Source organism: Venturia canescens, chromosome 4, assembly GCF_019457755.1.
Source record: "Venturia canescens isolate UGA chromosome 4, ASM1945775v1, whole genome shotgun sequence".
In the NCBI taxonomy this organism is placed as follows: Eukaryota; Metazoa; Arthropoda; class Insecta; order Hymenoptera; family Ichneumonidae; genus Venturia; species Venturia canescens.
Window position 1 is genome coordinate 8,274,569 of NC_057424.1, and position 27,487 is coordinate 8,302,055.

The window sequence follows — 27,487 nt, forward strand, 5'->3', positions numbered from 1 at the left end:
GAATTCGAGAACTTCAATAATGTTGTATCCGTGACGCCGGTTAAGAAACGTTTTGCGGATCTGCGCGCGACAAATAATTTTTTGAACGATTGAGCGGTCAGAATTTTCCACAACGAGCGAAATTTCAATGCAAACACCCGCGTCATCAACATTCGGATATTCTTCCACTGACTCGCAACAAAGTTCACGCATATTTAGCTCGCAGATTTAATTTGACGCACATATAAATGTGAGCTCGATGGAAAGGGAAAGCGTATATCCGTTTCGACAATTACTTGATTAAAAATAATCGTCCTCTGCAGTCATTCGTAATTCGGCTTTTTGACCAACACTATGAAGCCGAATATTTAGAGCTCTTCGTATTCTCTTTATCGAAAGATTCTTAAGACAGTGAAAAAATATTGTACCGACGAGTGTAGCATCTTTTGGAATCTCGTCTCTGACCACCAGCAAAAGTGTTATTTATTTTTCAATATTTTCATTAACCATGGATACGATCTACGAGCGACTGGAAATTCCAAACGACCGGGAGGAGTATGCCGACGAACCGAGTGAAATTCAAAACTTTTTCTCTGGCCAAACTATCTTTCTCACCGGCTGCACAGGATTTCTGGGCAAACTATTGGTTGAAAAACTTTTGAGGAGTTGTGCTGACATCAAAATGCTCTACCTTATGGTCAGACCCAAAAAAGTGCCCACCAATCAGAGGATGAAAGAATACTTCAATCATGTGGTTAGTAAACATATTTTTATGAATCCTGCCCCCTTCTTCCCGCTGCTTTATGCCCGTTATTTTCAAAAACCTGGCGACGTCCCTTCGAATACGTGGGAGATGAAAATATTTTTGCACATGCATTTTATTTTTGAACGTCGCGAATAAACAAATGGAAGATTTCATTTCGCAGAAACTTATTATTTGTTTCTTTCGGACTCTTACAAACTTCCAACTTGCAACGTCACTTTTTTCTCTAAAGAATCGCTCACCGTCGTTACGGATTTCTTGCAATTTACCGATGCCCGAGACAATTTGTATCAAACCTCGCAGTCTGTAGATTATTGAACAGGATTGTGGCGATCATGTAGAATCTTTGTGAGCTTCTGTAGGAACGCAAAGCTTTTTGAAATTGTAATGCTTGGAAAAATGTTGAGTGACGCGGCTTGGAATTCGTTCAATGAACTCCCAAGCAGCACTTTCACTCGATCGCAAATCAAAGTCAGTGGTTAAAGGTACAAACGTAAAATTAAAGGTACAGACGTAATAAATGATTGCCCCGAAAATGCCATTTTTCGAATTTTTATCTTTATTTTCATTGAAATAAAAAACTCCAACTACGAGTTCTGCAAATCCGTATGAAGGCGTTTTTGTTGAACGAGGAGCAGCGGGCTTTGTTTGGTTGGTCGTCATCGCAGGACTGGTATGCGATGCGACAGGAAAGATTTGAAAGGATTTGAGCATTCGTTATTGTGATTCGCAGATTTTCGATCGAATGAAAGTGGAAAATCCGAATTTCCAGTCGAAAATATCGATCGTAGAGGGCGATTTGTTACAAGAGAATCTTGGCCTGTCCGCGGAGGTCAGAGCTAAGCTGATCAACGAAACTACGATAATTTACCACAATGCATCGAACGTGAAATTCGACGTGAAACTGAACCTTTTAATCCGAGTGAACGTGCTTGGTACGAAGTACGTGTTGGATTTGGCAAGAGATTGCAAAAATGTTATCGCTTTCTCGTACATTTCGACGGCCTATTCCCACTGCTACCAGAAGCAAATAAATGAGAAATTTTATCCGCCACCGGGAGACTTAAACTTTATGAAGAACCTCATGACAACTGCAGAATCGACTCCCGACGGTTTCGACGAAAAAGCCATGCAAAGTATCCTCGGACCGTGGCCAAATGGATATGCCTTCACCAAATCTGCTGCTGAGAATCTCGTCGAAGAATTCGCCAAAGAAGCGTCCTTTGCGTGCATCGTCTTCAGACCTTCCATGGGTTTGTCAATTATGAATTTCGTTTCTCAAATTGTCCAAAAATTTCAATCACAATCGCAACTGCTGGATGATTTCGCGAATTAACCGATCATACGAATCTCCGCATTGTGCTTGCGGAATCAGCGCAACCTTTTTTAATTCCATAAATCTTTATCTTATTTTCAAACAAAAAGTGGTATCGACGTACCTAGAACCGATTCGAGGCTGGTGCGGAAACATCAACGGACCGGTAGCTGCGGTCGTCGGTGCATGTCTGGGCTTCATCCATGCCGCTTACAAAAGTGACACTCCGATTGATTACGTGCCAGGTGACATGTGCGCGAATGCGATGATCGTCACGGTTTGGGATGCGATCGTTAACAGGCAAGTCGACGTTGAGAAAAAAAAACAAAAAATGTTGATCCAATGAAAATTTTTAATGGATCAACGAATCGTGGGGGGTGAACTATAACATTTTTTTCATTCAAAGTTTTCGGAGGAGTAAACAAAGTTAATTTTCGCCAGCAAATCTAATGTATTGATTAGCCTAATTTCCGTACCGTTATTGAGGTTCATCGTGGCGCGCCGTTGTCGTATTTATTAGCTGCGCATAAAAATTAAGTCGCATAAAAATATATTGATAAAAATTATGCCTAACCAAATATTACTTCATCGAATTTTTATTTAACTACCACTGCACTTAATATTTTGTCTTGACATAATTTTAATTGTGGAATTTCCGTTCAACTTGATGTTCAATAATTTTCCGGGTTTAAAATTATGTACGTCATTTCAATTCCCAAAAATTATTGAATATAAATGTCGTACGAAAACGAATTTTTTGATCTGCTTCAATTTAAATTTGAGGTCATTGAAATTATGTCCATAATTTTAAATCAGACGAGGACTCAAGAAAAAAATTGTTAAATTAAGATGTGGATAATTAATATTTCAAGGAAATAAAATTTAAATACCCCAAATTTTAATTCGGGAATTAACATTTGAACGAACTAAAATTCGGACTAATTTAAATTTCGTACATAATTTTGAATACTCGAAATTTTATTTCTGAAATTAAAATTTGAATAGATTTAAATAATGTACGAAAATTTAATTCGTTCAAATTTTAATTAATCAAATTTTAATTGACTCATTCGAATTTTTATTCTAGAATCCAAAGTATGTTTTGCATCAATATGAAATGCATCAGTAAAAAATTGGCTAAATTAAAATCATGTTCCAAATTTTAATTCGTTTAAAATTTAATTCTATGTAATTTCCATTTGAGAATTAAAATTATGCACTAAATAAAATTGCGGAATTCAGTAAATTAGAGTGCGAGTTGCAATTCAATATCGTTTCCATATCTACGCTGCTAGAGCTTAGTTCTTATTTAACAAATTTTTATTTGAAGTCAATATATATTTGAATCACTATTGCGTATGATGTCATACCACAGTATTAATTTCTTGAACTTGTATGCAGCTCATTTAATTTTGGTCTCTAAATGCTTATAACTATCAAGTGGAAGGAAAATGCATTTATATTTGGTTATAACATAACACAAATAAATTAAAATGAAGTTATAACATAAAATTAGTTATTCTGTATCCTTTCCTGTGTATTTTCATTGAATTTTATGTTATAAGATAAAGTTAATTCAATATTTTTACTCTTGAAAAAATTAAAATGCCTTCGACAACTCGTGATTTCAGTTTGAATCAAATTTTGTATTTTTCTTTGAGCTTTTAACATTTAACTACTAAATACCAGAACGGCTCGCCATAGTTCATTGAGTTCACCGCGATTAGTACAGAGCAACTAATATTTCGTTGGACGAGCAACTTTATTCAAATATCGAAATACGAATCTATAGAAGAATTCACTTGCTGTGTGTCCATGAAACTAGGAAAAACGAGAAGGAAGGAATCGTCTACAACTATGCATCTGCCACGGTCAAGCCGATAAGTGTGAAGGACTTTGGAGCGTTGGGCTACATCCGAGGCGCCGACATGCCTTCTGTCCATATGATGGGGCCTTATTTCACAACGTACACCAAATCCTGGACGTACTATTGGTTTCTGCATCTGACATTGCATCTAATGACGGCCGTTTTCGCAGATCTCGCATTATTGTCTCAGAACAAAAAGCCACAGTGAGTTTTTTTTCGTTTATTATCGTCGTTTTGACCTCGATAGCCAAACGGGCCGTTAAAAAGAGCCGAGCGCCATAATGACGCTAGAATCACGTAATATTTTTCAATTTTTTCGCGTCAAAAATGCGATGTTTCCCGGACCATATGCCGGCGTTTTTTGCGCTATAACGTGACCTTACCACGTGGCTCATTGATGCCGCAAATACGGCGCTGCTGAGAGCCATTATTCGAACAGCATTTTAATCTAATTCTAAAGTTACTTTTTACCTGCATTTTAACATGGGGTTACGATATGGTATCCTAGCGTTACGTGTACGTTATTATTTTATTCTCTGGCACCTCTATCTTTCGGTTTTAGGTGCCTAACTCTCCTTCTTAGATCAACTCTCTTCCTTTTCCTTCTTTCCTCCCTTCCATCTTCATTTTTCTACCCTGGCCAACCTTCTTCTTTTCTCTCTACTTTCTCGCTTCCTCTTCCTCTCATTCCGCCTTCTCTCTTCCACTATTATTCTTCCTCTTTCTATTTTCACCTGCTTCCCTTTTCTCCTTTAGCTTGAAATTTGTCTGTCTTTTTTCTCCTTTTATTTCTCCTCCCCAACAATTCCTCTTTACGTTTTTTTTCTCTCACTTCCACTATTAACATCGCCTGCTCTCCCTTTTCCATCCTTTTCAGTATTTTGCCTATACCACCATTTTCTACCCAATTTCCCTTTCGCATATCTCTTCTACCTTCTTGTCGTCGATTTTCTCCGCCCTTCCCTCCTCTCTCACAGATAACTTCGTTATTCTTTTCTCCCTCTCCCTCTCCTTCTCTTCTCAACTTTTCGCCTTCTCTCCCCTTCTCTCGTTATCCTTTCCTCTCCTTCCTTTCGAGTTACTCTCCCTTCGTCTCTCACTCTCTTCATCGCCCTCGGGCTTCCGCTCTTTGTCCTTCTTTTTTCCTTGTTCTGTATTTTTTCTTTCCTCGTCTTATCACCTTTATCCTCCTCCTCCTTCTCCTCCTCTTTTTCCAAGCCTTTCTTTCCTTGAAACTTTTCTCGCCTCGTTTTCTCTCTTCTCCCCTTCCCGGACTTCCGCACCGCCGCTTTGTTGCACGTGCCCACACTTTTCACATTTCCGGCCTTCGTTATATTCCCGATTTTCCTTCCCACCAGCTCCTCCTCCAACTCACTCACTTTCTTCATCATCTCGCCCATCCCCACGCTACTTTTCCCTTCCATATTTTTTCTTTTTCTTCATTCTCGCTTCGATTTATCGTTGCACTTGTCCCCGCACTCGTATTATCTAGCGTTTTATATTTTAACATCCGATCATACGACTTCAGAAAGATTTTGTGTTCTTTTTTAAATAATATTTCACGATTTAAAGCTGAGCCTACGAAAGAGTGAGGTGGACGAGGACATGAACTGAGTTTTACCTGCTCACGAATATTGATTTTTTACAATTTTCATTTGAGCTGACACGCGCTTTAGAACGGAGCTGCTTTCCGCGGCTAATTTCTGGCCTTCGTAAACTCGCTGTCTGTCTATCTATTAGGACTTTTTTCTCCTCTTTTCTCCACAACATCTTCCAGGGGGATAGCAAAAGCTCCATTTTTGTTTTTCAGAAAGTACCGTACGATTTTTCTGATTTTTAGCTAAAAACCGAGGAGTTTCAGAAATTGTGGCGTATCTCAAAAAGTTTGTGGGCACAGAGGAAATGTCAAGGGGACAAAAAGTTGTGTGGGCTGTCGTTATTTTAAAACTTTTCTGTGAATTTTCCTTTCGATATTTTGTTTGTCAGATCTCGACTGAGAGAAGCATCGATATACCGACGCAATTTTTGTGCAATGCTGAATTTTTTGCCCCGCAGAAAAACTCGACCGCCAAGATCCCTTAACTCAAATCCGATTTACCTAAAAAATAAGATCGAATTGTACGGTCTCAGAATCAGCCAATCAAACCAAAGCCCAACTTACCACCGGGATTTGATCAATTCATTTGAAAAGACAGAAATTGTAATGGAAATGAATCAATTGAATCTGTTTTCAACAAATTTGACGCGAAAAAGAGTCCGAAATCATTGAATTTTTTAAAATCTTCATGGTCCTTTTATGGTCAAGAACTCGATCGCTGGTTCCGATCTGCAATTCTGTCGGACAGTAAATACCACTATTGAAAATGCTTTTATCGACCACGGTACTTATCTTGCTGCACGAATCCAGAAAACGACAAAAATCGAGTATCCACCGAGCTTGATGTGCTGCCATCTGTCCCCCAATTTTCGAATGTTATTTTCCCTTAGCGGGGAGCAGGGACACGGCGACACGACCGACAGATCGCGGCCTCTGATGACGAAAGGTGGAACTAAACTTTTCCATGATTATTTCAGAGCCCTCGGATTCTGGATGCAACTGACGAAAAATCTAAACTGGTTGAACTTTTTCATCAACGGAAATTGGCGCTTCCACATTCACAATATGCGTGCTGTTTGGAGTCGAATGAGTCGTCGTGATGGGGCATTATTTTTTTGCGATTTGAACAAGCTTGATTGGGGCGAATTCGCATACGCATATTGGCCGGGCCTGAGAATGTATATCGTCAAAGATCCCATATCGACGAGGGAAGAGGGTTTGAAAAAGCGTAGAAAGCTCGAGACTGGCTTCTTCATTATTAACTGGATCTTTCGTCTCGCTATTTTATATTACGTCGGTCTATGGTTGCTCAGGATATTACAGTTTCACTGGTGATTCTAGCACCCTTCATTTTCGGAGGAACATTTTCGCGTTTATAAGAAACTAGTTATGTGCCCCACAAAATTTTACATCGCTGAATCGACGGAAGAATGTGCATCGAAAATTATTTTCGACAATGTTCCCTTCGCAATTGTACACAACTTCTATCTGGCTCATTTCTGCAAATAAAAAAAACCGTGTTCGACGAGACGCTGAAAGGAAGCACGAATGAAATGAACACCAGAGCTTTCATCATTTTTACAGAGATAACTAGCGAATTGACAACTTCAAACGATTACTTTCCACGTGAGTTTTTTTAATAAAGACCCAAATGGAGAAAATCCGCGATACCAAACTGCTTTTCCACAAATTACAGTCTCTTTTTCCACCGGCAAAAATCAAACGATCCGACACCGGCGTAAGTGATTTGGCAAGTGGAAAATCAGAGTTTCGATTTAGTGTTAATTTGAGGCATTCGCTCGTAGCAGAAAATCATTCGACAACGACGAAATGAAAATTGGACCTTTCGATGGAAATATCTTTAGGAGAAATTGAAACTTTTTATTGTAAATTTTGATTGACGAATAAAAATTTTTCGAATATGGAAGAAACGGATTGATATCGACTACCGAAAAATTCAAATCGAATGGTCTGACGAGGGACGGTTTCTCTCGACTTTCGAAAATGATGAAAACACGATAAAAAAATTTTTTCGTTCCCAATTATATTTCATTTCAACCCTTCTCTCATCCCTGGACAAAATAATAATGAATTTCCGGGTTAAATGAATATCGAGAAGGACGTCGAAGGTGAGTGAAGGTTGAAGGAAAAGTAAATAACATGAGAAATGCATTGTTATATATAGAATAATACTCTTTATTGTTTTTTGATAGTTGTTCTTGTCCATATTGTGTCGTGGTTGTTGTTTCTTTGTAGTATTTTCGTTCTTCCGGGGTTAGTATTTTGGTAAAACGACATAACGTGGTACACAAATACACCGCTAAAACAACGTTTTCGACCACTCGTTAGCGCGCCGTATCATCGAACCGCTTACGACTAGAGTTATTGTTTGTAATTTTATCTTTAAGTATCTCGATTGTGAGTCGAGAGAAGAAAACCAAAAGAAAATGCTTCGTTTATCACGGATCAGACGAGTTTTTTTTTTCTTTTTTTTTTTTTTTTTTAAATTTATTTTTCTATGATATTGGTGTTTTCGATGTTAAACATAATAACGATCGTTCATTCGGACGCAAGTCAAAAGTGTTTTTTTCCTTAATGCGGTCATGTTGTTGAGTACGGTAATGACCGAGTGATCGATTCGCTCTTTAGACATACACTGTGCATCTTACAACGTTTTTTTTTCCCATTTTTTTCTATTGTTTTTTTTTTTCGTTTATCTATTAAAAGGTTACGCCGCGATTCGAAGCGATCGAACAATGAGTGAGAACGAAAGAGGATCGCGCTTTTCGTGTCATCTCAACTTTTGCGCATTCCTGTTTCGAGTTTCCCCCTCTTCTTATCTTTTCTTTCAAATAAATTATTAAATTTCATGTTTTATTGTTTTTTTTTTCCCACAGTAAACTCATTCGAAATGTCGCTTGTTTTTTTTTTTTTTTTTTTAATTTTAAAGCTCATTATTCTCGTCGCTCCAGCATCACGGCGTAGATTTTTCGATGCAACTTTAACTCTGTCTTTCTGTAAACACCTTCGTTCTCTGCGCTACGTTTTGTTTTATTTGTTTTTATATATTTACAATGTACAGTGTTGTCGTTTCCTGCCCTAGGTTTTTTCGGCGCTCTGTTGGGACTAGCTCGACTATACCGATTTGTAAGCCCATCGAAGAAAATATATGAGTTTTCAAATGAAACAATTGAAACGAGATGAACCTCGTTCGAAGTGGAATTCCCGTACAGCTTTTTCGACCCTCCTCCTCCTCGTTTACCGATTGATGCCGTAACGCGTGCATAATTCTTTATTTCTCGAATAAACTTAAGATCGGGGCTGAAACTGCACTTCGGTTAAATCCAGACAATGGCTAACTAAGTCTTGGTTAGATATTATAATAGGAACTCAATCGTACATCTTCGTATCAGCCCGTGAAAAGAATACAAAGGATACACGAAAATTTTCAAAATATTATTATACGTACGAAATTTCAATTGACAAATCGATTTTTTAAGCCTCCCACGCGAAGCATTTCGAACCAGGTAAATTCTGTCTCCAACTGGATTTTTGATAATTCATTGATTTTGAGAAACTACATGAGCGCATTTAAAAAATGTTGTTTCCCTTTTTTCGGAAATTTTGAAACAACTACGACGAAGAATTTCACAATACGGAGCCACTCTCGAGCTACTATCATTGGATGTAAATCACCCTTTTTGAGATTGATCAATGACCAAAAACGGCTGAACGGCTAGAAAACAGTTTTATTTAAAAATGCAAATACCAATTATTCGAATGCTTCGAAATCGCTTCATTTTTTGTCTCATTTATTCAGCTGAGAAGTAGAACTTCCAATGACAATTAGAGAGCGAAGAGTCACTGACGATCGGAAGTTTAACTTTATTTAACAAATTCGAGATGAATTTCCATCGGGGGAAGATTTTAATGAACGCTACTCGAAATGAATCGTACGAAAATGAAGCGAAGTATTTTCCTCGTGTGACTGAGAGTTCGTTCCTAGCAGAATCCACGACCAGCGTGAAGATTTTCCTTCGAGAATAGTACAAATAACGAAAAGATGAAGAAGAAGAAAAAAAAACCGGTTAAATTCATTTTCCAAATGAATTGTGACCGACTTTCGATAGAGACCGTGAGTACGTGGAAGATACCGTCTCTGGATAAAGAAAAAATAAAAATAAAAGAAAAAATAAATTGCTATTGAAATCTCGCAATGATTTGTTCGACCAAGAAATAAAGACGATTCTCGACTGAAAATCACGATTACGAGCACACCAAGAAAAACGAGAAAAAAATCGTTTCATACATTTTTAACAAGAAAATTTGTTCTACCAAAGAAAAAGCTGCTCCAAATTTATGTGCATGCACGTCGGCTGCTCTTGCGATCAACAACGATAATGATATTGAAAGTATAAAGTGATCGGTAATCGAACGAGACCCTACAGTCGCCTTTTATCACTTATCAAGGTAAATATATATAATAATCTTATATATATAATTCTTGTATACATACATAAATGTATGCATAAACGTACATTTATTTATGTATATATGTAATAATATATTTAATATAATATAATATAATAATATCTTATGTATATTTCATTTTATACCTATTTATTCATCGGCTAAACGTACCTTTTCTCTTTCTCTCTCATTATCTGGTTTATTATTTATACTATTTACAAGATTTATTTCGGTAATGACCGAATATATAATCATTATTTGTTTATCTTCACCGATAACGCATTTATACAATCCACACCGCGCGTGGCCGTTCTCACCTCCGTTTTACCAGTTTTCTTTTAAGCTTCTCACATCGCAACCACGTTCATCATTGCTCTCAAGTCGATTGTACCATTAAACGCACTCGTCGAATTCCTGCATTTTACAACTAATTCTTCCTTTGTGCCAATTAAACTTTAAGCGCTGTCGTTCATTCGTACGTAGGTATACGCAAATTACATGTCGATGTAAAAAATATAAAGAGAGGAGGGGGGGAAAAAAAACGAAACAAAAGAAAAAATGACGAAACGACGAAGAACCAACGTTGACGAGACGCATCCGAGTGGATTTTCTGCTTCCTCTCGATTTCGCTATCGCGCATGGTCGATTCGAGTATTGCCCCGGCTTTTAATTTTTCAGCGAATCGTTAATGAATCGAGGGAGTGGAGAGATCGAGTAGAGAATAAAGTGGTAGATTCGGTTGTTTTTTCTCTTTTTGGATTCAGTGAAAAATTCTATGAAAGAGATTTCTATTGAATCGCGTGTGATTCGATCAGACACTAAACTTACTCGTAATCTAAACTGGACGTTCGCAATGGACGAATATTGACTCGTTATTTGTTTCACTTCTGTTTTTCCTTCCGTTCGTTTTTTATATATGCAAATGGAAATGATAAAGTACTCCAAAATTTATTGGCTTCAATGTTCCTATACGAATGACAATTCCGCCAAGTCTCTTCTTTCGTATCGTTCGCTTCGACTTACTAACAGTAATATTGCTCGTCTGTGTCTGTCGGAAAGTAAGAAAAACCGAAGATAGGTCGATCCTGCTCGTTATCAACTGCGGTAAAGAACGCTCCGAGTTTTGTTTCTAGAAGAACCGACTTCTTTCCAACGTCGCAATTGCTTTGAGCAAAATCAGTTGAATCGTTCTCCCGTTACCCGAGTCACTTTTTTCATGCACGTCTAATTAAGTATTTTCACTATTGCCGCGAATCTCACATCAGTTCTCTCCTGATGCTCGATACGTTTTTTTTACAAATCTCAACTATTTTCGTGTGCTCATATTTTCGTTCGTCACAATTCTCACGAGGACTGATTCGTCGTCGAATCGAAAAACGGCTCAACGCCAGCAATGAAAAAAACCTCGTGCCTTCGGCATCGTCTATTCTCGTTTTCCATTATTTTATTTATTGTTGTTGCTAATGAAAGTATAATAATAATAATAATAATAATAATAATAATAATAATAATGAGAGATCATGAAATTTGCAACGATTGGGAATCAAGCAGTCGCCACGAAATTTCTTTCTCCTCCCCCTCGATTGTTATCGAATTTCTACATATTATATAATTCGACTCTTAAAAATCCAGGTACTTGTTGACGTTTTCTCTTTTTTTAAAATTTTTTTAAATACGCAAAACCGAGATGACTCGTCGTCCGCGTTGGCTTTCTTCTAATCGCGTCTATTACACGGCCCTTTTTCATATTTACCACTCGATTCTCCATCATTCCCTTCTCACTTTCGATTTCGTTCGCCCTTTTTGTAAACTCCCTAGTCATTAAACGCGACGCACGCATTCAAACAAGCGTATAGAAACTCGAACACAAATATCTCAATGAAAGTTAGAAACGAGCTGTATGCAAAACGTGTACAAAGAATCGACTCGAAAAAAGCAACAATCGTTTCGTTCACTCTTAGTTATTCGCAGTGATTTGGCGTGTCGCGGGTCTTCCTGCGGGGTTTTTCTTCGATTCCCGTGTCAATAAGAATGTCTCGCTCCTTCTCTGAGCGAGAAAACACGGAATTGTCTTTGTTTTTATCACAATAGTAATAGTAATTCACCTTTTAAAGGAAAACTCAGCTTTGTCTGGACATTTCGTCGGCATGATTACAGAGAAAAATATGAAACGAAGAGAGATTCGGTAAAAAATGGATAAAAGAAAGGGGCGTTTACCGGAGCAAGTTAAAAATAAGTAAAAGAGCACCAGGTTTTAGGCGTCCTAGCACCAAGTCCGGTATTTCTGATAATAATAAAATGTATCGTGTGCAGCACTATCAAGCTTGGAATCGTGAGCGTAGGCCGCGATGGTATTCTCGCCGCGTTTCGTCGCCCGAGTACCAGAGGCATTTTTATATTTGTTTTTACTTTTTTTATCAGTCAGCATATTTCAGTTGTTTTTTCGTTCGATTCTTAAGCAAGTAATTTGCAATTTGAAACTCCGTTAAAGGTCGTTTCGGAAGATGAGATTTGTGCTGGTTTGAAAGTCCTCAACGTTGGCGAGCTAGGCAGACGATGCATTGGTTAAAATTCCTTGGAATATGTTTGCGTTCAGGAATTGAAAAATCATGGAAAACAAGAATAAAATTCGCTACAGAGATCGTTCGCTCTCCTTGGTCATAAACGCATCGTTGCATCGTCGGCCCGGGGTACCATCGAACGTTGAAGACTTTCAAACGTTCAATATATTCTCTTGCCTTCCTTTTCCTTTTTCTCTCGCCCGAGCGTCTCCTTCTTTTTCTCAGTGAGCAATCGTACGTCGCAGAATCGTTAGAAATCGATCATTATCGCACTCGTTGGAGCTGCAAACGTTCGCGATCGGTCGAAAGCTCCAAGTACTTTAATTCCCGTGGACTTTTAAAAAAGTGCTAGCTCAATAATCTCAAGTGCGCATGTAAAAATCAAAAATTTGAGCAGAGTGCCCAAACTTCGAGATTCGAGCTCCGCAGTGGCGTTCAATGAAAAGTGTCTTCGGCTTCGAACACAATGCGATACGATGAAGGTGAAACGACATTTGCCGTGAAAGGAAACGCGAACGCTCGCGGTGTCGATAAGGAATGACTCTGGACGCGATAATTCGAGCACGCGAGAAAGAAGAGATGGAGATTCGACGTCAAGAACGCTGAGAGATAATCGTCGAGATCGAGTGACATGTAATTGACACGAAACGCATTGTAAATAAATAAGAGAAGAAGAAAAAAAAGAACGACGACGAAAACGTTCGAGACGCAGCTCGAAAAAAGCGCTCGGGCCTTGTCCGGGACAAGGGAGCGAGAGACAACTCGAATGGTGTCCCGCAAGCGCGAGTGTTACATTGAGTTCGTACGCAAGTTTGTTTTTCGACAGAATAATACAGTGCGGAACATTTGGTCGTCCAGCGAACCTCCCTTCAGTTCCGATCTCAAAATCGATAATAGTCCTCGCTTGAAAAAATCGGACGACGCTGGTGCTATTTGCCTTGGGAGGCGAGTGGATAAAAGTCGATGAGATGGCTCAACGAGGTGAGAATTGGCGGCTATGAGCCGACGCACATGAGCGATTCTACGTGCGTACTGCTCGTGTTGTTCGTAACACCGGAGCTACTACCGTTACAGCTATTGCTTATCGGACTGGTTAATATCGTCGAGCCATTCGATGAAAGCTGGTGATGATGGTGATGAAGATGATGAAGATGGTGATGATTGTGGTGATGGTTGTTCTCCTGTGCGGCAGCGGCGGCGGCGGCTGCGACCGCCGCGTTTGTACTTCTCAGAATATCGTCAGCTGACAAAGGTGTCAATTTCCATCCGGGCATGAAATCGAGATCGAGCTCGGGTCCGATGTCGACGTCCAGTAGCTCGTTGTTGTTTAACGGATCTAAGGGTGACTGGCTCGAGAGTGAGAGTACGCTGCCCCAGTTGATCGAGCGGCTATCGTCACTGTCCCCGATCCCAGAATCAGCGTCATTTTCGCTGGATGAACTCGGTGGCATTGGAAATGGGGTTAATCTGCCTTGTTCGGTAGGCTGCAATTGTGCCATAGGTGCTTGTACTACAGGTTCCATGGGCGGAGGACTTCGATCTCTTTCCATTTCTCTCTCTAGATGCCTAAGAGTGTTGCATATCAGTACGGAACGGTGAAGACTCGGATCTGGGTATTGCCGGTACCTTGCTAATTTGCACATTGAAATATTCAAAACTGCTAATCTTCTTTGACGGTAACATGCTCTACCGCGTCTGCACCAGCTCGATCTGGAGCCCTCGCAGCATCTTTCGTTCGAGCGATAACTCGATCCGAGCTCGAGATAACTTTTTCCATTTTCTTCTCTTCGTATCGTTGGTGGCTCGTAATGATGAGGTGCGCCACCCCATTGGGCTTGAGGTCTTGACAATTGGTGACCATAAACGTTGTTGTTGCCGACTCCACCGCCACCGCCACTGCCGTTCACTACAACATTCGAGTTCGAACGTTGATGATGATGATGATGATGATGATAATAGTGCTGCTGCTGCTGCTGCTGTTGTTGTTGCTGCTGTTGCTGCTGCTGCTGTTGCTGCTGCTGCTGTTGCTGCTGCTGCTGCTGCTGCTGCTGCTGCTGCGACGATGCATGATTCAAGTGCGCCGAACTCGGCGTCGGTATCGACGCGGTTTGACAAGGATTCGCCTGTAGACAAGGCCCGCTAACTTCCATATCGTAGTACGAACTCGTTGTTTGATTCAACGGTGGCGTATAACTATCCTCCATCGCCCACCAGCTGCCCTCGACTCTGCCGAGCTTCGAAGGGCTCTCACCCATTTCCATGTCGAACTCCATGCAGCCCACACCTCCCTCGAGCTTACGTTTTCCTGCCGTGGCCTGCAGACCCATCATTGCACAGCTCTGTAAGCATACGAGAAAAAAAATCAAATTAGATTTATTCGCAATTAGATTCAATTGTACTTAAATATCTTGATTCAAAGATTCTTTATTAATGCATGCATGCATGTGCGCGACCGGAGGCTGGAGACAGCTGGTCGACAGAAAATTTAAAAATCTAAACGTTCGCTGCGTCCTAGGCAAAGTGTGCACTCACTCGGCCGCATACATGAATCCATAATTTCACTTCAAGAGTATGCCGTCGTAACAACGCCGCGACAGAGATAGAGAGAAACGTCGACGAAAGTATTACACGCCAAGAAAGTTGTCCGACGCTTTGACGAAAACGATAAAACAGAAACATTGCCTCACGAAGACAGCGAATCTCTCACCGTTCGTTCGTCGATGTTAACGAGCGAAAAATTTGGAGCTTGCTAACTCGATCATAAGGACCGTTTCCACTAGTAATATATTGGCGTGCTGGAAATATGCGAGAGGGTACGAGCTTCTGCTCAATGCCTCATGCAGTACAATAGTTGTCTCGCTGTCGAGAAAGAGAGAGCTCCGTGACTCAGAGGGTCGGCTCGTTCGCGGGAGCGTGCCGGTCTAATGACGTCAGGATCTCCTCTTGCCCTCGCGCGCCTGCTCGAAGAAGTCATCTTCGGAATGGACGGTAGTTCCGTACAGGGGGGAAGCGAAATGGGGAAACGAAACAAAGAGCAGAGGAGCGGGCAGAGGGAGTGACCCCGCACCAAGGGTAAGTTAGTCATGGGTTCAATTAGCCGGCACGATGCGGGTGTCTGTACGAAAGGCATCGAGCAATCGTGAGCATGGATGTAAACGTATACAAGAATATGAAGTCCGTATATTCGGGCAGCAGCCCTTGAGAGTATCGAGGGAGGATAAAAAATATTAAAACCGGAGCAGGCTTGACGGATGGGACTGCGAAGATGGTCAAATGTCAACGACCCCGTTTCAATGACGCTAAAGTTTGCGACGTTGGAGTCCAACGAAATGATCTAAATAACCCTCCAATAATTCCGCAATTCTCCGATTTCGTTCCCTGTCGAATTTCCAATTCGTCATTTTTCAACCTGCACCGATACTCGGTGAAATAAAAAAAATTAAAAAACAAAACAAAACGAATGTTTTTTTCGATCATTTCGTTCGACTCGAAACTTCAGCGTCGTCCCATTTTACCTAATTCTCCATCAGCAAAAGGTCGTCGTAGCGAAAACGCAAGTTTTTCATCGCTCGTTTAACACACGCGTTCTCCCGGCTTAATATACAGTCGAGTTTCTGCTCGGAGAAAGTCCGAGCAGACGATTTCCTATCGTGCTATGTGTACGCTCGTCACATTCCCTTCCCCTGTGAGTTGTGCCCAAAGTGGTGTGTTTACACGACCTTGTATTGTATCATCGCTTATCGAACAAGCGGAACGATAATCTCTAGAATTCATGAAATTATATGTACAAGGAGAGGAGGAAGGAGCGCGTTCGCGTTGCTGCGAGACGCCGAAAGATGTCTCTGCTCGTATGTCTTCGTAAGATACGTGGTTTTTATTTTATTTTCATAAAACTGCGATACACGGGCACGTGTTTCTCAACGAGGAGTTGTCGCTCCTCGCTGCGCGCTGGTAAAAGCCCAGTGACGTAATGCACCAGCGGAATATCCCAAACGAGCGACAGGATCATCCGAAAAGTTGGGCGAATGATCTCGTAAACGTGCGATATATCGCGAGGATGGAGAAAGCGCATAAAGAAAGATCGTTTGCCGAATGGAAGATCCCCCTGCGGCGGCCAGCCGAAGCGATATTTCGGCACAGTTTGTCCTCCTGCACGCAAATACCGATAGACTTTAATGTCGGTATAAAGAGTTCGACGAAGCTTCACAAGTCCCCAGCGATAATGGATGGGAGCGCATGCACGCGCGTGTGTGTACGGCGCTCTGCTCTTGAACACTTGTTGAATCAGGGAAACGCGGGCAGGGCTCTCTTGGGCAGTAGCAAGTAGTTAGTGTGGTTAAAGCCGCTTTAACGAGGAAGCGAAAGCGGGATAATGACGTCAGTAGAGTGACTGAGAGCGAACGAGAGAGAGAGAGAGAGGGTTGAAGCGGAGGGAAAAGAGAGGGAGAGAGATGAGAGACGGGTTAGTGTAACGGATTAGCAGCGGCGCAAAATGCACGCGCCGCCTTTCAACCACCCATAAATCAAAGTCAAAGCTGCTGAAAAGTTTGCTGAATTTACAGTGTGTATGGTAACGCTACCGTGCACGCGTGTATGAGTGCACGCATTTCTGTCCCGCCTTCCAGAATTAACGGACTAAAGAGACAGCGAGAAAGAGGGAGAGGGGGCGAGCAGGTATCACCGGAGAAGGGGGAAATGACGTTGGCAACGTGTCTTAGAAGATTATTGACACAAGAGCGGTTCAAGACAACACCGAGTCGAGCCTTTGGGAGCGCAGATTCAATAGAGGGCGCTTACGATTATCCACTTTTTAACGAGCCTCTCCGCGCTAATGAAATCCAAGTGAAATTATTCGACGAGGGATTTTCTCGTAGCTGCCTCGAAAGCCTCGATTCGAGCGACAGCGAACGCTCACGATTGATTAAGAGCTGAAAGATTTGGAACGCCTCGAGTTCTACCTGCTGTCAAGAAGGTTACTTACAGCTACATTATTGACCCGGAGCTCCGGGTTGTCCAGTCGAGCCAGACGCGAGTACAGCCTCCTCGTAATAAGGGCGCTTAGCCACCACGGAGACCGCAATCGCCACTGTACGTACACACTCTGCGTGCCACTCGCTAAGCAAAAACAATTGAGCCACGGAGCGGGGGGACACAATCGAAATAGGCGCCAGTCTACTTTCGCACGTGCAACCTGCCAACTGAACAGCCCCATTGTCGTGGCTCCTTCCTCCGCTCCGATCTTCTACCGTTTTTCGTACAACATTCTCGAAGGGAAATATATACGAGAGCAAATCCCTGCCACGGATTTTAATTCGTAAAGTAATTGGAGGAGAATCGCATGAAAAATACGAGCGACGAATGATTTCCCAAGCTATCACCTTACTTCTCGATAAGAGCGTCGAGATACGAAATTTATCGGGATGTCTGCAGATAATGCTGCTCCGAGGACACCATTTTAGCGAGAGAAACTCCGTTTAGTCGAAGAAACGTGTTCTGAGATCGCTCAAAAGGATTGCCGCGGTTGAGCTTATCGCCGCTCAGAAAATTAAAGCTCGATCGAAGCCTGCAGCCAAACATTTTTAATCCAACTTCAAATGCAAAGTTCGTGCAACATGAAATATTCGATTTCGGGAGCAAAGCCGATCGAAATTATCAGTAAAATGGCAACAGATTTTTCTAGGATCTTTTATATCGAAGAAAAATAAAGAGTTTCCTTCGATATTTACCGGATATGCACAGACGTTAGAATATAGATTCAACGTGCTTGAGACGAAAGCGATTTATTTGAAAAATCTAATGTTTTTTTCGAGGAATGGAGAAACTAAAAATTTCGAAAATTTCTCTTTTTCTATCACCTTACTTTTTTCATTGACGAAATATGAAATTTCTCGATAGAGAGATAAATCTCCAAAAAAAAATCGGCCAACGAAATGATGTAAAAAAAACTCTCCAGCGAAATAAAAAAATTGATGAATTACAAATGTTGTTTTCTCCGGACTCCCCAAACTCTTCAGCGTCTTTATCAAAAACATTATCAAAGTCGAACAATTATTCGGTAATATTGGAAACGAGAAAAGTAAAATGTGCAATCGCGTTCCATGGAGGTTGTGCTGGCAATCGAGAGCGCCAAGTCGCGAGTGTTAAATCGGGTGCGATACTGCGATGGTGAACGTGGCTAGCGCGTTGGTTTCGTTACAGCGAGGAGTAAGCAGCGGAGAGACGTGCGTATAAGACAGCGGCCTCGGAGCGACGTCAGTGGTGCCTCATGACGAAATGACGTCAGCCTTGCCGAGTGTTATTTTCGAAAGGGGACTCGCGGAGCTCCGAGTTTCTATATACATCGGTGTGTATATGCGTTCATATAGAAATACATGTAGAAGCGCGACACTTGTACTCTCTGGCCTCGCGGAACAGTAGCTATAGAAGAGGTACGTGGGGGGGAGCGAGAAGCGAGTGATAGCGGGACGACAGTCCGCGAGTTTAGTTCATAAACTGAGAACATATTCGAGGTGAAAATTAAAGAATGAAATATTTGAATCGGGCACGTTTTTCCTGATGGATTCTTCGCTCGAACTCTCGGCTCGATCAAGACCGAGACGAGGCGCGATGACGAAGAGATAGAAGCGGGCCAATCGGCACGGTGTAAAGTCCGCGGGCGTGAGATTAGCCGCGGCATATCTCACGACGCGGATAAGATATTGGCGATGAGAAAAAACCGACGCGGGGCCAATCGGAGCTCGCGGAGACGGAGAAGACTGGCCAACTTGTGCAGCTCTCGTTTTCTTTTGCTTTCCGCGCGTTGATGCTCAATCTATACGCATTCAATACGAGAATTTATATACATGCGCGAACATTTGTGTACGCGAGAACGACGATGCTGCTCGGAAACACAGCAATGGACTTCAAGGACTACGCTACGTGTGCGAACAGACTTTGCCCGGGTTTTTTGCGCTCGTACGCGAGCGAAACTCCGCCGCGCGCGCGCGCGCTCTCGGCGCGTTCGCTCGGATTTTTCGATTATTGCGAATCTTTGACTTTTGTACAGTCGTATCAAGAATCCTTTTGAGATTTGGCTTCGTTCGCGGGGCGCTTGACAATTTCAAAAACAGTAAAGTTTTTTCGGAAACTTGGCTCTGCTAGAATTTTTTATTCCAAGAATAACGATGCTCCGAAATGCCGTTTGAAAATTGAGTTCTCATCGGTTCGCTGTTTACATGCTTATCTTTCTTTTTTATATTTCAATTTTCTTCTTAAGTACTTCACAATCTATTGTGAGAATTCATGAGACGGGATCGGATAACTCGTACAGTTATGTTACGTGTTACCAGGGACGACCCTACATCAGGGAATGAACGTACCTAGCAAAGGATAAAACACAGAGAAGATGAGGCTTTCGAGGGGTCGCCGAATCCCTTTTGTTCGTAGAAGTTTCATGTATTTTTCAGGGGAGCCTGCGATATCTCGTTCCTCGCATTTTTCTCGAGCGGTCTCTCCCGTAATTTGCGTGAGGTTCTTTAATTTACGGGGACCGAATATGTAACGTGCTAAATAGCTATTTTTTATTTCAATTCTTTTCAATTTTGTCAATTGATTTTTAACGCTCTCTCTCTCTCTCTCTCTTTCTGCAAAAATCAATTAATTCGAGTATAGGATTATAAAACGAAAATTCTTCAGTTTTCTTCATTTTTCAACTTCCAACTAGCAACTTTTCGAAACAATAAATTGAATAGATTTTTACTCCCTGATTAAAGATATACAATCACTTTAAATTAATGTCAGAGTTATTAATTCGCAATTGTAAATAAATTTGTTAAACTTATCTCTTGGCGAATGAAATTACAAGTTGTTAATTAATCAGGGATCCATCACTGACTGGACCGCAAATTTCATTCGTCCAAAGGGAAAACACAATGGGAAATGGATCAAGAAAAAAATATAAATAAAAAGACGGAAGGCTGTGACAGGAACGGGCCAAGCCAAGAAGAAACGAAATGCCCAAATCAGCAAATGTGAAGTTACGAGTGCTCATTACTAAATTCGTTCAATCTTTATATATCTTTATCACTAGTAAGACAATCGTCTCGAATTTTTTCCCAAACCTTCGTTATACACTTCTCATCGTTATTGCGTACTTTTCCATAAACTTCGTTAAAATTTAATACGCGTGTTAGTCGACTTTCTTAAGACAATCGTTTCGTGCATGAGCTACCTTGAAAAAATTCACTTTTTTCATTATTCTCTTCCATCCGCGAGCACTTTCCAAGACTGTAGTTTAATGAAAAACAAAATTTCAAATAATCTGAATTTTTTATCATCAAACTTCTTAATTTAAAAAATCAATATTTCGATAGAATCATGTAAGCTCGTTCCATTCGAAGAATGTTGAATAAATTGTTGTTACAAAGTTTCTTGTGCCCGATAACGAAGCTGGGGGTAAAAAAAAGTTGGAGGCTGCTCCCCAGTAGGCCAGCTCGCATGATACAAGGGTGGATCGTGAAAAAGGGAGAAGACGGGAGTGGAATAGAGGAAAAAGAGCCATATGGCAGCGAACGAAGGAAGGGCGTCCCTTTCGCGCGTGGGAGACAGGAGAATCGGGTATTCTCCGGCGCGCGCGGATTCACCACCAATCCCCCGTATATATCAACGCTAGAAAAAGGAAGCGCACTCTTATGTATGTCGGTGGGAAAAGAATAAAAAAAAGGAAGAAAAAAAGCACCGAGGGATGGACCCTAGCACTGTCTATTTATTCTCTCTTTCGTTTCTTCCGTATGTGAGAAAAGAAATAAATGTTGGCCCGAATTTAGTCCGGGTGTGGAGAAGCAAATACGATTGAGTAATTTCTTCTTAATTTTCGGTGAAAAGAAATGAAGCGGATCGACGATTCGCGATGACCGTTTAATCGCGGTAGGATCTCGATGAAATTTCGTACGATTTGTCCAAGTTTCCCGCGGAGTTTAGTACCGTTATTCACAATTTTATTGGCCGATTAACCGCAGTCGTTGTCGGAGGTGAATCTTGGAAGGAATCAAAAGTTTGCGCTTACTCATAGTTGGACTCGGACTCGAGATGGACTCGACGCGGCGTCTTGTTCGCGCGGCGAGGCATCAGGTAAGCTCGAGCCGAAGGAGGATCTTTCCCGAATCCGAAGAATTTTTTTTTGACGAGGGTACGACACGGCCGGGAAGCCTGTATAGAAACGGGGATCCGACCCTCGCCCGCTCTTGTGTGTCTATTTCGGGAGAGGCCCGCGGGGGCCCCCATGAAACATTCGTTTCCAGGCCAGTGGTTCTCCGCACCGTGTTCGCCCTTTCTCCTCTCGAATTCGGATACCCTCGGTACGTTTGTGCAGGCACTTTTGCTCAGTGCAACTCGAATCCAAAGATCGCGGGCGAGCTTCCGCTGCTACGAGACTGTTGAAACAGCTAATTGCAACCGCGTCGGTCCCCGAAACTCCGACATATTTAATCGTTGCGTTCTTGGGATAAGAAGAATCTCCGGAAAATTCTGGAGCGTTCTGGAGGAAGGAAAAAACAATCTCCGCAGAGATATACCGCGCGGAAGCTCCAAATTCATTTATCCCTGTTCTTTTCCGTACCAACGAGCCCAATAATCAAAAGTATTCGAAACTCTGAGAACCTTAAAGAGTTCGACGGACACACTGAGCGTGGAAAGTTTGAGCAGAATGATCGCTGCTGTCCGTCAGTGCTGAGAACGGGGCGATCTCCGCAGCATCGATTTAACGGAGAAGCTCGAAGCGAGGGTCCAGAAAAAAGATCGATAGAAAAGAGAGAGAGAGAGAGAGAGAGAGCGGGCATTGAATACAACCGCGAGGAGGGAGTAAAACTCACGAGAGAGTCGGAACCCGGGTGCGTTTGGGGCTGCGCATTGTTGGGAATCGGGGGTAGCGGCGAGCCCCGTTCAGGGTGAAACGAAAAGACGAAGCAGCCCGAACTTTGTGCGTATCCGCTTAGGGGGAGCCGTCCTCTGGCAGATCGTCCGCAGGCTACGTGCGGCGCGAGTGGTGCGTGTGCTCGATGGAGGGAGGCTTTTACTCGGGGTTGCTGGCGCACCGTCGACCGGAGCCTTTTATGAAGGAAGGGACGACGACGGGTCGAGCAGGCGGCGGCTGTCGGGGACCCGCTTTTCTTTTGTCTGTTTCTCGTCCGGGTGCCGCTCCTGGCGTTCGAGCCGTCGACAATTCTTGTAGCTTTTCGGTGTACGCGCGTTACAACGGACAAGGACCCCGCTCTTTCTCACCCTGCAAGGCCGCTGATTCGACCGAGAAAAAACGACTAAAAGCGTTCACGCGCATGCAAAAGGCCAGTTTCGCATCGCGCCACGACGCGACGGCGAAACACTCAAGCTTCATGAAGAAACCACGTGCCTTCGAATATTCGCGCTGACACACTTTTTGACAAATCTTCGTTGACGACTTTACCGGCTGTCGCATCGAAAAAGAAAAAACGCACCAGAAAATAAGCCGAATATATCATCGGATCGCATCAGTTCTTTCCTTGACTCGCACAACCTTATATAGAACTGTGTTAAACTTCGGTAAATGAGAAATCGATTTATCTTTTTGAATATTTTTGTATTTACGATCGATCGAAAACCTCGTTTCTTAACACTCTATCGCCCCTGACTCGGAGCACCATTTATTGGACTTAAATATCATTTCTCCAGTAGATCTCGTCGATAAAAATTCAAAAATACCAACAAAATACACGCGCAGTAGGTCCAAATCGTTATTTTTGGCGACGCTGAAGTTTGCAACGTTCGAGTCTAACGAAATGAAGGAAAAAAAAACATTTGCAATTCACCAATTTTTTATTTCACGGAGTATCGGTGCAGGTTGAAAAACTTGCGAATTGAAAACTCGGCACGACGCTGAAGTTTCCAACGTTGGAGTCCAACGAAATGATCGAAAAAAATTCTCCAATAATTCCAGTAATTCTCCTATTTTGTTCCCTGCCAAATTTGCGATTCGTTGTTTTTCAAGCTGCACCCAACGATTCGTGAAATAAAAAATTGGTGAATTTCAAACGTTTTTTTCGTTCATTTCGTTGGACTCCAACGTTGGAAACTTCAGCTTCGTAAACTCGGCAGGGAACGAAATTCGAGAATTATTGGAGGGTTTTTACAACATCATTTCTCGTTGGACTCCAACATTGCAAACTTCAGTGTCATCCTTTATTCTGGATATTAGCTAACTTCGGATTGTTAGGATCGTCCCGGCCCGTGGCTGCTCGGTGGCTTGCATGCACTCGAGTGCGATGCAGTGCGAAGAGTTCGAGGATCGATGTCGTTGAATCATTGCGACGCACAAGAGACAGTTCCAGTGTGGTCCTGCTCTGGAATCTCTGCAGGGCTTCGTACGATAATAATTGGGGTTTCCCTGAGCAGGATGTAAGGACAGAGGCGGGAAGATAGCGAAGCTCGTTAAAAGAGTGACGAGCGTGGTTAGCACTTGGAAAAGTATCTGAATTTTCAGGCTAAACAAAATGTATACAGTTGGCGGGTGATTTGAGTCTTAAGGCCTGGTTCGAGCGGAGTACGAGTTCTCACAACGCTGCTGAGCGATTACAGAGAACAGCTCCTCGGCGAGAAGTACGTGGGAGATTTTACTGTTACTTTGCTGCGTAGAATCGGTTTATACGCGATTGGCTCTCGGCGAGCCGCTGAGCGTCTCGAAGGCTCCACGAGCAAAAGCAACAGCAGCACCGGAGAGAGAATGTACACGAGACGATGCCCGGGAAGCTGGTTGGCCGCTCGGAGAGTCCAACTTCTGCCGCTGCTACCTTAGACGAGAAACCTAAGTGAGGTGACTGCTGCTGCTGCTGCTGCTGCTGCCGAGAGCACGCCGCCGAGCAACCAGCTAGAGCAACACCGTCGAGTCCAGCCTGGCGAGAAGAGATTGAGCTACCTCTAAGCCGACCAGATTGGGTGTTGGTGAAAGGTGTGGTCGGCTCGATACACAAGAAACAAGAATGCAATATCTCCTGGCTTCGATGTATGCGTCTGTACAGCTGTACCCCGAGCGATCGAATGTTGATGCGAGTGTAGTGCACTCTACAGTACTTTGCGTAAGCACGTTGGTATCTCCGGAGGCTAAACTTGGGGACCGCGAGCGGAAAGCGCCGACTCGGTGTCGCGCTCCAGCTCAAAACTTCCGGAAATGAATTTGCTTTTTCTTTGGGACGATAATAATCGAATGTCGATCTGAAACTACGTTTTGGCTCGGAGCGGCAACGATTTTTCGGGGAAAAAATTTGCGTTCGAGTATGAATAATGCGTCTCGGCATTTCTTGGGATGATTTTTAAGCAGGGCTGAGAGGAGGAGATTGAGTTCCCAGGGAAATTGATGGGAGGGGAGAAACGTTGACGGTTTTCGTTGGTTCGAGAGGGTTTGGTGCATGTGAAGTCAGCTAAAAAATAATCGTTCCGCGTTCCCGTGGGCCTGAACAGAGAAAGAGGGAGTTTTATCGGGAGGAAAAAAGCGAGGCTACGCGGAGGTTCGTGAAAGCGGTCGGAGGGCGCGGGAACATCGGGACGTACTTGGCCGAGTGGTTGAGCAGTGCGCGACCACTCTCGCAACGATTTCTCAATTTTCGTAACAATTTTAATCCTCCTGATTGAAAATGACGATTTTAAAGCCAGCAGCATGTTCTGAGGAAACTTCACATGCGCGATGAAATCGACGGAGGGGCTAACCGAGTCGACGAGGAGGACCGCGACGACGTCGACGACTGGTTGGCCGGCTATACTGTTATATTTTTAACTCAACTCCGACGCGCCAGTCCACAGTCTAAAACTGTACACCCTGAGTCGCTTCCTCCTCTCGCTCAATCGGCGGGCTCTCTTTTCCTCTGCTTCTCTTTTTCTCCTGAGTGTCTCGGTCTCTTTTCGAATGTCTGTTTCTCTCGCGGCTCGACCTCGGTCCTCCAGGCGCGATGCTGCCACGCGAGCATCCGCGGTGACTGTCGCTGGTGCGAACGAGCGCGAGCAGGGAGAAGCGAGTATAGAACGATTCTCTCCGATGCCTATTTTCAAAGTTGCGATCGCCCTTCTATTTTCGCGAATATAAACGCCACCTGACGCTGCCGCGACTCCATCCCAACCGCGCAGATCTCAGACGCCGTATCTGGCGACGATCTTTCTTTCGCCTTTATCCTCTGTTAGCCATTTTTTGTACTAATTGTCAAATCTCGGCTGGTTTCTTGCCAGTCTCTGCATTAGCGACGAGGGCTCTTTTCGACCACGTCGGAAACGCCAGATCGTCGATAGAATCGCTCGAGGCTTCTCGATCGCTTTTCATATCGAGCACGGTTGTCGCGAGCGCACGAAAAGTTTCATCAACTTTTTCCCCGCTTCGGAGCCTTAGCCGATGAGATAACCGAGCAAAAATCATTCAATAATCAAGTCCGATCAGTTTATTTACGTCGATTGCTTGCGTTACTCGGAGGAATCGAGAAGCTTGCGAACCCTGACGCTTAATTCCATTTCCCAAAAAAAACAAGATCCCGAAGAGTTCCGAAATTCCGAAAGTCATAGGCTCCAAGTAAATTCGCAAAATCCAGTTTTCTCGATTCCGTTTTAACATTGAAACGCTTACGGCTCTGCTGTGAATATTTTTCATCGAAAACGAGCCGCTGCGAAGCCGCTAAACACGCAACGCACCGAGAGGCATTCGTGCTTTTGTATTTTAGTTAAAAAATGTGTTTTTCCCGCCGCAGGAATCGGCAACCGTGGCCGGATCGGGGCTCGATCGGACAAGCGCAGAGAAACTTGTACAGGCAGACACAAATTGTTGGACTCGTTGGAAGAAAGCCGACCGGTGGGGCCGGCAGTCGGAGTGAGAGAGGCCTCGAAATGTGGCAACAGAGCCTCAACGCGTTGTAGAGAGACGGAGCAAGCTTGAGAGAAAGAGATGAACGGATGGAGAGGGAGAGAGAGAGAGAGCTCGGTTCCGTGCTGATACCCACGCTCTCGGCATCAGGCACGACGACGTTCTCGGTCTCTGTGTGCCTGGCTTTTCGCCTGGCTCGTTCGATCGGCTGACGTTCTCAGCACGAGGTTATATAGCACGAGGATGACGACGTCGACGAATGCGCCTCGGGAGACTTTCTACCGAGCGCTCGTTCTCGCGGTCGCGAGCCCGATCTTATGAGAAATGGGGTTGCGTTGCGACTTTGTGGCCTAAGACGGAGCAGGGTAGTGCTCCTCGTTATTTTCTTCAAACTCCGAGCGAAAAAAGCGCCTCGATCAACGACAGATTGGTTGTTATCGACCGTTGGCAAATTCAAATCGTACGGAGACAATTTAGAGTGCGATAAGCTACGTTTTCCCTCCAGGTCAATCGCGCTTGACGATCTTAAGGCTGAAGCATCGAGAAAGCGTTAAAGAACTTGAATCATCAAAGACAAGAGATTTTCAATCGTTATTCCAACGGAATAAAAATCACCGATTAATCTTCTTCGCTAATTTTTATTTTCCAATATCTCCTCAGCGGAGCGGATTCGAATAATTAACAAAACATGTTAAAATACACGAATATAATATACTCGGTTGAAATTCGAAAGGATTTTAGAGTGCGGCGTTGCGCAGCGCTTCTTTGGTGTCGCTAGCGGGGCTGGGGCAACTTTCTAGTTTAATTTACATGGCTGTGTGTGATCTTACGTGCGGCATCGTGCGTGCGCGTGTGTGTGAGGTAAAACGGTATACGCGGTGCCGCGGTGCTTTTCTCTCTTCTTCTTGGCTGTGCACACACTCGCACGCGAATGTGTTCGCCTCAGGAACGCACATTCTCTTGTACGATACGAGCGGAAGCGAGAGAATCGAGAGAAGGTTTTCATCGCGCACGGACGCGAACGCACACTCGCACGCACGCGAGTGTGCTCACCGTTTCTCTCGCGCATACGATCGCTTGTGCGAAGGA

General features: G+C 43.1%; 2 protein-coding genes across 2 annotated transcripts in view; one reads left to right on the forward strand and one right to left on the reverse strand.

Moving 5' to 3' along the window:
• The first annotated feature begins 257 nt into the window (after positions 1 to 257).
• On the forward strand, positions 258 to 7,440 carry LOC122409002 (fatty acyl-CoA reductase wat-like). The gene is made up of 5 exons (XM_043416173.1): positions 258 to 733; positions 1,476 to 1,995; positions 2,168 to 2,357; positions 3,883 to 4,128; positions 6,499 to 7,440. The coding sequence occupies exons 1-5, from the start codon at positions 488 to 490 to the stop codon at positions 6,854 to 6,856; spliced, it is 1,560 nt and encodes a 519-aa protein (XP_043272108.1). The 5' UTR covers positions 258 to 487; the 3' UTR covers positions 6,857 to 7,440.
• Positions 7,441 to 7,701: 261 nt separating this feature from the next.
• Positions 7,702 to 27,487, reverse strand: part of LOC122409003 (DNA N6-methyl adenine demethylase-like) — a 42,053-nt gene continuing 22,267 nt past the window's right edge. The window contains exon 2 of the mRNA XM_043416174.1: positions 7,702 to 14,891. Coding sequence (XP_043272109.1) covers positions 13,548 to 14,891 — 1,344 coding nt within the window. The 3' untranslated portion in view covers positions 7,702 to 13,547. The remainder of the gene's footprint in view (positions 14,892 to 27,487) is intronic.

What these genes read in the sequence shown, in the direction of transcription:
- LOC122409002 (XM_043416173.1), top strand. Translation starts at nt 488, where the DNA reads ATGGATACGATCTACGAGCGACTGGAAATTCCAAACGACCGGGAGGAG. An exon ending in AAGAATACTTCAATCATGTG is followed by an intron (nt 734 to 1,475) that starts GTTAGTAAACAT and finishes TGTGATTCGCAG; the next exon opens with ATTTTCGATCGAATGAAAGT. An exon ending in TGGGATGCGATCGTTAACAG is followed by an intron (nt 2,358 to 3,882) that starts GCAAGTCGACGT and finishes CCATGAAACTAG; the next exon opens with GAAAAACGAGAAGGAAGGAA.